The 8,116-nt window shown below is 56.3% G+C and overlaps 1 protein-coding gene across 1 annotated transcript; it reads right to left on the bottom strand.

The window, feature by feature from the left end:
- Positions 1-1,434: 1,434 nt before the first annotated feature.
- Positions 1,435-7,998, bottom strand: ATP6V0E2 (ATPase H+ transporting V0 subunit e2). The gene is made up of 4 exons (XM_007090878.2): positions 7,773-7,998; positions 6,318-6,365; positions 3,668-3,782; positions 1,435-3,191 (listed from the first exon to the last, which is right to left on the bottom strand). Exons 1-3 carry the CDS (start codon positions 7,874-7,876, stop codon positions 3,689-3,691), a joined length of 246 nt encoding a protein of 81 aa, XP_007090940.2. The 5' UTR covers positions 7,877-7,998; the 3' UTR covers positions 1,435-3,191; positions 3,668-3,688.
- Positions 7,999-8,116: the final 118 nt, after the last annotated feature.

Raw genomic sequence — 8,116 nt, 5'->3', positions numbered from 1 at the left:
GCCGTGCAGGCAGAAAGGAAGGGAGCGGAGGGAAGGACCATGCTGGGGAAGGGTCTGCCAGCCCCAAGCTGCTCTGTTCGGAGGTGGCCTGGAGAGCGCGGGATGCTCCCCAGGACCGCACCTGAACAGAGGGACAGACACACATCCTGAGAGAGTCCGGAGGAGCGGCTGCAGTCTGATGCCAGGGAAACGAAACTGCGTGGGAAAGCAACCGGATGTTGCCCCCCACCTCCCCAACCCTGGGCCTGGGCCAGTGATCTTCAGCATCCCAGACCTGAGACCCTAAGCGGGGAGTGGCTGGGGGGAGCAGGGAGCCCAGAGGGTGGGGCTGGCTTAAGTTTCAGCTGCAGAGATGGAGATGCCACACAGCCTTATGGGGTACGTCCCCAGGGACCCAGGAGAAGTGACCCAGGAAGGTCCCCTTGTTGTATCACTCCCTTTCTCTCTCTTGGGCTTTCTGAAGTCGCTGCTGTCCCCGGTCTCCCCTCCCCCTTGACCTCTGGGGGGGTGGCGCCCTCTGAGGCCCTGGACCTTCCTTCCTCTTGAACCACTTCCAGGAATCCTCTGGTGGTTCTACTCACCCAGCTCTCCTCCCGTCCCCTTGAGAACCTCTTGTACGCCTGACAGGAGCCCTTCTTTATCTGCCCACCCCGTGATCGCTGGCATTCCCGGGGTCTCACACTGCACCCCACTCCACGGGCTCAGGGACCACCGTTCTTTTCTGCTGAAGACTCTCAGCTCTTCAGGCCACATCTTCCTCCTGACTTTCAAACCCACTCACCTGACCACTCACTGGACATCTCCACACGGATGCCCTGGACACGTCCGACTCACCAGGAAACAAAGGAGACCACAGGCCACCGTTTCCCCTCTGAAACTGTTCCTCTGTGGCCCCTCACGGAGCCCATCAGCCAGCAGCCCCGGGACCTCCGTAGCTACTGCTCACTGCAGGGCCCCCGCCCAGAGCACAGAACCTTCTGCATCCATCCCCGCCTGCCCCTCTCCCACAGCCAACAGGCTGGTCACCTGCAGCCCTGACCAGACCTTCCAGCCGCCCCCTCGCCTCCGTCCTCACCACCACGCTCCACTGGGACCCTACAGACAGGCTCCTGTCCGTGACACACCCTATAAAAATCATCCTAGAAATCAAATTGGGTCACGTCACTCCCCTGCCTTAAAACCCTTTCATGGCTTTGCTTTGCCCTTTGGGTCAATCCAAGCTCCTCAGCCGGTGACAAGCCCTCAGTGGTCTGGTCCCTCATTCCTCCCAGTGCCTCCCCACCCCCAAACCTCTTCCGTCTCTGCGCAAGAACCACCCTCCCTGGCCCTGGAGGACCAGTGTCCTCTGCTCAGTCTGCTCCGGCCCCTGCAGGAGGGGCAGGGGCGGGCAGACTGGGTGCGCTCAGGTATTCAGGAACGAGGCAGGACACGCTCTGGAGACTTGGGGGGCCTGCTTTATTGCTCACCCTCAGGCGCCGTGCTCTCTGTATCTGGGGCACAGAAGAGGCCGGTCAGACTTCCACTGGAACAATCATCTTCCTTCTCCTGCCGGAACTGCTTCTGGGCAGAACCTGGGACGGCTGTATTCTCCTTCCGGTCTCAGGAGAATGTAGTTTTCAGTGTGCACGATCCAGAACTGCGGCTCCAAGCGGCTGCCGGTCTCTCCCGTGCCCCAAAGCCACCCACTGAGCACATTCGAACTGGGTGGACAGGGGGGCAGCAGCCAGCAAGCGTGGCCTCAGCCAGGACTTAGCCGCCGCTCATTAGTCATGGATCAGGTTTTCAGTACAATCCACACTCCACAGCCCCCTCTCCAGGAGGGCCACAGAGGGTCAGGACAGGAAGGGAGTTTGAAAGGGGGTGCGGTGAGCTGGCATGTCAAAGGGAAGCCCCAGTTGGGAGCTCTGAGCAACAGGCCAAGCCCAGAACCAAGAAATCTAAGTGAGACATAGCACATTCTACCACTGTTCCAAAGACAATGCCCGCTAAATAGAATATTAAATAAATACGCTCAACAAATATTGGAGATTGGTGTCTTCCCCCAGGGAGGCAGCGTGGCAGATCGGGGGACCCCAGTTAGTTCTGGGACATGGGCAAATGCCTGAGGTCTCAGCCTCAATTCTCTTGGGAGGAGGGAGAGTATGGGCAGGGGTCCTGGGTTCCCTCTCATCTGATTCCTGCACATTCTGCTTTCCACGCCTTGTCAGGCCAGGTGCTCCCAGAGCAGGAATGGACACGGGCCAGGATGGACCCAGTGGCCCAGTGCCGCCCAAACCTCACCTGCATCTATCTCTCCCTAACTCCGGGTTCATCCTCCCTAACTCCGGGTGACCTAGCTGCTACTATGAGGGGGGCTCTGAAACTCACCCCACTGTAGTCAAAGGATGGAATCCAGTCCTGGGCCTGTGCCCAGACTGAGCCCTCCAGGCTGCAGGGAGCTTATCCACAGAGGAGGGGCCAAGATAGGGAAGGAAGATGGAACAGGATATTATTCTAAGGAGATACAGCTTTCTGAGCAAGCCCATTTAAGTGACTTTATAACTACAAAGAATGCTAAGTAAACATACAGCTTTCAATCCTGACCCAAATTACTATGTTGTTTTTTGTGTGTGAATGTTTTTCCATTACTTCAACTTTCTTAGGGAATTCCACATCTGTAAGTGTCTGAAAATTACAGAATCCCAGGGAAGACCTCTGGGACGCCCTGCGTCCATCTCACAGGGTGAGGAGGTGAGGAGGCCCACAGAGGCAGAGATGCTTCCTGGGGTCACAGGGCAGGACTGTGGCAGAGCTGATGAGGACCAGCTGACTCCCCACCCAGGGCTTCCTCTCTGGTCCCGCCCCCCAGGCTTGTAGCATCCCAGGCTGGACCCCCCTTCTCCACAGAACACATGCCCTTTCTGGGGCTGCCACATTTGTAAGAGAAAGGTCCCCCCACCCCCCAGTCAGCTCCTAGCCGGGATCTACTTGGGAGGGGCAGGGGGAGTTTGAGGGCCGGATAGCTTCTGCTCCAGCCTGACTCTGAACTTGGGGCTTCCCAAGGCCCAGATTGGATGGAGAAGGCAGGAGGTCCCCAAACCAGACAGATCCTGGGGTGGGAAGCATGGAGGGACTCAGATACAGCTGTGAGGGTGGGGACAAAGGGGTCATCAGGGACAGTACAGCCAAAGTCATCCAGAGAACTGGGGCACCTGAAAAGCACATCACACGAAGGGGTCACTTCCTTGCCGCGGAGACGCCTTCTCCACCACCGCCTCCCCCCTCCCTCCCTGGAGAATTTCCTTGTCCTTGTCTGTGCCCCAGCCACGAGGCTGACTTCAACTGCCCCTGTGTCCAGTCTGTGCGTCATGGCCCCTGTGCCCCGAGCCTCCCTCCCTCACAACAGATTCTGGCCACGCCCTCTGTGGCCTGCAAACCCACAACCGTGGCCGGGCCTGCCATGCTTCCCCTGAGGACCCCGATCCTGCATGCAGCCCTGGTGCCTCACACCCTCCTGCGGCACCGCCAGGAAGAATACACGTGCTTTGCATCTTCTCTTTTTGTTTCCTTTTTGCCAAATAAATGAATGCCTGAGTGTAAACGTGAACTCTTATGACTGCCCTGTGTGTTCTCCTCCTACGCGCCAGGCCCCTGTCCCACCCGCGGGGTCTGTCTGGGCCCCCAGTACCTGGGGCCAAAGTGGCGACGGTCACTCCCACAGGAAGCGCACGTACCAGATGGTCTCATTCTTCAGCTGCGGCCCAAAGAGGGGGTTCAGCTGAGCCAGGATGGTGATGAGCCAGCTGCCGGGGACAGCACAGGGAGGGTGAGCCAGGACGCCGGAAGGAAATCCACGCTCCACACCTCGCGCCATGCGTCCGGTCACGTGGCCAAGCCGGCAGACACACAGGGGTCTGCGTTTCCAGGTGAAGGGTCCCGTGAGCCCTCCCCCAGTCTGGCCAGCACAGGAGGTTGGCCCGGGGTTCGTGGGTTCTGGCTTAGGTCTGGTTTGATCTGATGTTTCATAGATTTCTAAGACCCGGGCTGGGGCTGGACTCTGGGACAGGGAAGGGGTAAGACGGCCTCCAGAGGCGTGCTGAAGGGGCCTCCCAGCTGAGCCCAGGACACCTCTGGTCTGGGCCTCCCCCAGCCGGTACCTGGGAGCAGGACAGGGCTGGTCTGCCAGCAGGCACGTCAGAGTCACCTACTTCTAGGAGCAAGACGAAGAACTACCTCCTAGGAAGGGCTGATGACCAGAGAGCCCCACGCTGAGGCCTGCTGGCGACAGGACGGGAGCTGTCCTTCAGGCCAGGGAGATCTCCAGGGAACATGGGCAGGCTGCACATCTTGGTGGGGTGGGGCGGGAGGGCCAGACCCTGTTGTCAGGACTTGTGTGCCCACAGTAGTGGGTCCCCAGAGACTCTAAAGGTGCATGACCTCACATGCCAGAAATCGGTCCCCTGGTGCTCCATCTGGTTTTGCAGGAAGGCTCCAGCTGTTTGACCTCAGACCACACCGCAACCCCCAGCAGCCAGTCACGTGGCTGACGCCTGTAAGCTGTCAGAAATTGTAGTCTGCTTATCATCGGCATTAACCCAGAGTTGATGTTTTGTGGAACATAATTTCCAGGCGTGGCATTTTGTAAGCTGCCCCACCTCTCCACCTGTGTGTGCCCGGTCTGCGGCCAGTCTCCCTTTCCCCTACGTCCATCTGGTGTCTGTAGTTACCACATCCCACGCACACGCCGTCTCTGCTGTTCCCAGCCACCACCCTCTATGTCCTGGTCTCTGTGCCATCGAGCCCCAGCCCCTCTGAGGCCCTCCCTGAGACAGATGAGGACATTCTGCCGAGCCCCGAAAGGCCAAGAAACAGCACAGAGGGCCTTAGAGACGTTCTGTCTCGGGAGAATCCTGAAAAAACGTACATCCTCATGTATTTAAGCTAACATTTAAGCTAACGTAGTACGGGTCATTATTTTTTAGCAAGTTTTATTTTTTTGTTGTTAATGGGGGTAGAAAGTATTTAACATCGTATGAAGTGAAATGAGAGAACTGACTCAGAGGAATAAATAGTTCGTGATCTAATTAGATAGAACAGGCTTTAACTACAAAACACACCCCAAATACGAAATACATCATGTAAAAAATTTTACATGTGGGCCTTAATCTATGCATTTTGAAAAATTTGGCAGTCTTGCAAAATACTCGTTACTTTTATTCTTTATTCCAGTTGTCTTTAAAACAATCTGTTACCTCTCATTATTGTTTCTTATTTTTTTGAAGTTTTTATTTATTTATTTTTGAGAACGAGAGAGTGCCAGCTGGGGAGGGGCAGAGACAGAGAGAGAGGGAGAAGGAATTCCAAGCAGGATCCATACTCAGCACGGAGCCCGACATGGGGCTCAATCTCATGACCATGAGGTTATGACCTGAGCCGATATCAAGAGGCGGATGTTTAACCGACTGAACCAGGCCCCTCTGTTACCTTGTAAAGAATCAGTAGCTCATCACTGTTACCCGTCCTATTTTGATTGTTCTGAATTCAGAATACCCCAACTATGCCAAGCATAACCCACAGAGATAGCGTATGAGACCCAGGCGGAGGGGAGGCCACACGGGCTTCCCATGGCCTGACTGATCACGGGAGAGGCTTCCCTCAAAACCAGAACTTGGACTTATCCCCTGGTTTGGCAGGCAGGATGATTTAAACTTGGAGCAGGGTGACATACAAGGGGTGTGGGTGGAAGGAGGAGTGTCTTCTTTTGTAAAGGGGGCAGGGCTATCGTGAGTGGCAGTTTTAGGAAGAGAACATCTGGGCATTCAGGACGCAGATGTTGACTCCCTCACCCTGTCCAGGTTCTTGAATCCCTTGGAATTATTCTCTACATCCCCAGGGCCCCCTTCCCAAGTTTGAAGACTCCTGCTCATCTGATGATTTGAAACCGGCCACATCACAACCACCCAGGAGCATGTATTAGAAATATGAACTCCTAAGTGCAGATGTTGAAAACTGAGTCAGTGGGTCAAGGGTGGAGCCCTGAATGCTGTGTCTTTCCATCTCTCCCAGTGATTCTGGTGCCCGGTCGGGCATAAAGAGCGCTCAGTTCACAGATGAGAAAACATGGACGCTACAAAGCTTGTTTGGCTGCCGCATTTGGAACCAGACCCCAGAGTCCAGGACTTCGAGCCCCCTGCTCTCTGTGCCATCCCAAACTGCCTGCTCCCCTACGTTTTACAGACTCAGCCTTTCAAAAGTGGAATCTGTCACTACCAGGACAGAGGAGAGGGCAGGGCTTAGGGAGAGGAGGGAAGACGTCGAACTGGGGGAGTGGTACTTACAAGAGGTAACAGCAGACAGCCGTGGCCACCAGCATGGTGATAATGACTCTGCAATGGAAGCGGTGGTCAGGTCAGGATGGGTGGAACCAGCACCCTCCCAAGGCCAGGCCAGGGCCAGAGAAAGAGCTCCTGGTGTCAGCCCCTTTCCTGTTGGCCTTCCTGATGCCACCTGAACACAGGAGGCTGACTTCTATTCAGGGTGACAATTTAAGAGGGGAGATAAAAACTCAAGCGTCACCCCAGGGGAAAGCCCACCATGACTGCATCCAAGTTGCATTATGGACCTTCTCTTTACCTCCCTTCTCCACCACCTACCATCTTATTGCAGCCATGCTGGGAAAAGATACCCCCCCACCCCCACCCCCGGAGTTGCATTTGCAGCAACACACCATGGAATGTTCTCTGCAATGCAAACTTCATTGGGCAACGGGATGGAAAACAGAAGCTGGCAAGAAGCAAGGAGACCGTGAGCCATTTCTGAGGCAGAGTGAGTGGTTACCAAGGGAACAGGTAGCTCTGTGTCCATACAAAGAGGACTCTGGACTCAGAAGCTTAAAATGCAGCAGGAGAGACTTCAGTTAGAACTCACCAAAGTTTGCAGGAGAGGTGAGATACTAAAATGGTTCACAAAGTGATGCTGTGGGACTTCAGGATCAGGGACAGTGCCCATTTGTCCAAGTAGCCTCCACCCAAATCCAAATCAGGCCCCAGGACCCCTGGTCTAAAGCACCTGAAGTCAGTGCCAGAGGAATTACACTGGATCCATTCCTTCAACGTTACTAAGCATTGTGGGCCAGCCCTGTGCTGGGCACTGGGGTCCACGGTGGTGAAGGAGACAATCTTCCACGTAGAGGAACTTAAAATCAAGTTCAAGTTCAGGGGAGAGCCCTTCGTAGCTGAGGAACTGATAAACTGACCCACAGTAACTGATGCAGTAACTGATAAACTGACCACAAGGTACAGAAATCTGCTAGGGGCCGCTCAGAAAACAAAACCTGCTAAAAATTATTCAACACATAATCCGTGCCATGCGCTGTTTTACATGTGTTATTTCGGGTATTCCTCACAGTATAGCCTTAAAAGGCACGTACCACCATCATCCACATTTTACGTATGAAGAAAGTGAGGCCTGAAGGGCTAACGTTCGCTCAAGGTCACTGCTGGTGAGCGGTGGACAAACCGCATCAGCGGCCGGCCATGGCCTCTAGCTTCACTGGGGGGAGGGGGGGGGGGAACCCTTAACTGCCTCCCGCGTCAGCCGGCCCTCCACCTTTCTAAAGCACCACCGGCTCTGCTCTTTGGCCCCGACCGCCTGCCAGTTCCGAGCCGAAGGCGGCCAGTGAGGACAACGGAGGAAGGCGGCGCCGAACGAGCCCTGACCCAAAGCTCGCTGCACCGCCTGACGCTGCCCGGGGAGGGGTCCGCAGGAAGGCCGGGCCCGCACGCCATCCTTACCCGCGGTTGGGTCCTTTCGGCACGAACCAGGGCCCGGCGATGCCGATGAGGCCCCAGAACGTGGTGAAGATGATGACCGGGAGGGCGAAGGAGTGTGCCGTCATGGCCGGACGCGGGACGCCCAGGCTGGGGTGCCAGGCCGAGCTGCGGACGCTCAGGTGTGCTGGGTCCCCGCCGGCCGCTGGCGCCGAGCATGCGCAGCAGGAACGGGCCGCCAGGGGGAGCTCGCGCGGTCGCCCCCGCGCAGGCGCGAGCGCGTCGCTCGGGCAGGGGCGGGCTTTCCGAGGGGCCAGATCCAGCTTCGATCAGCTCTTGATGAGCTTTGACCGGCGAGACTCACAGGA

Source organism: Panthera tigris, chromosome A2, assembly GCF_018350195.1.
Source record: "Panthera tigris isolate Pti1 chromosome A2, P.tigris_Pti1_mat1.1, whole genome shotgun sequence".
NCBI classification, from domain to species: Eukaryota; Metazoa; Chordata; class Mammalia; order Carnivora; family Felidae; genus Panthera; species Panthera tigris.
Note: the sequence above shows the minus strand (reverse complement) of the source record. Positions and strands in the feature narration are given on the sequence as shown.

Excerpts from the sequence above, each read along its gene's own strand:
- ATP6V0E2 (XM_007090878.2), bottom strand. The coding sequence starts at position 7,876 with ATGACGGCACACTCCTTCGCCCTCCCGGTCATCATCTTCACCACGTTC. Across the intron at positions 6,366-7,772 it reads CCGAAAGGACCCAACCGCGG|AGTCATTATCACCATGCTGG; the intron begins GTAAGGATGGCG and ends CTTCCATTGCAG. Across the intron at positions 3,783-6,317 it reads GCTGTCTGCTGTTACCTCTT|CTGGCTCATCACCATCCTGG; the intron begins GTAAGTACCACT and ends TGTCCCCGGCAG.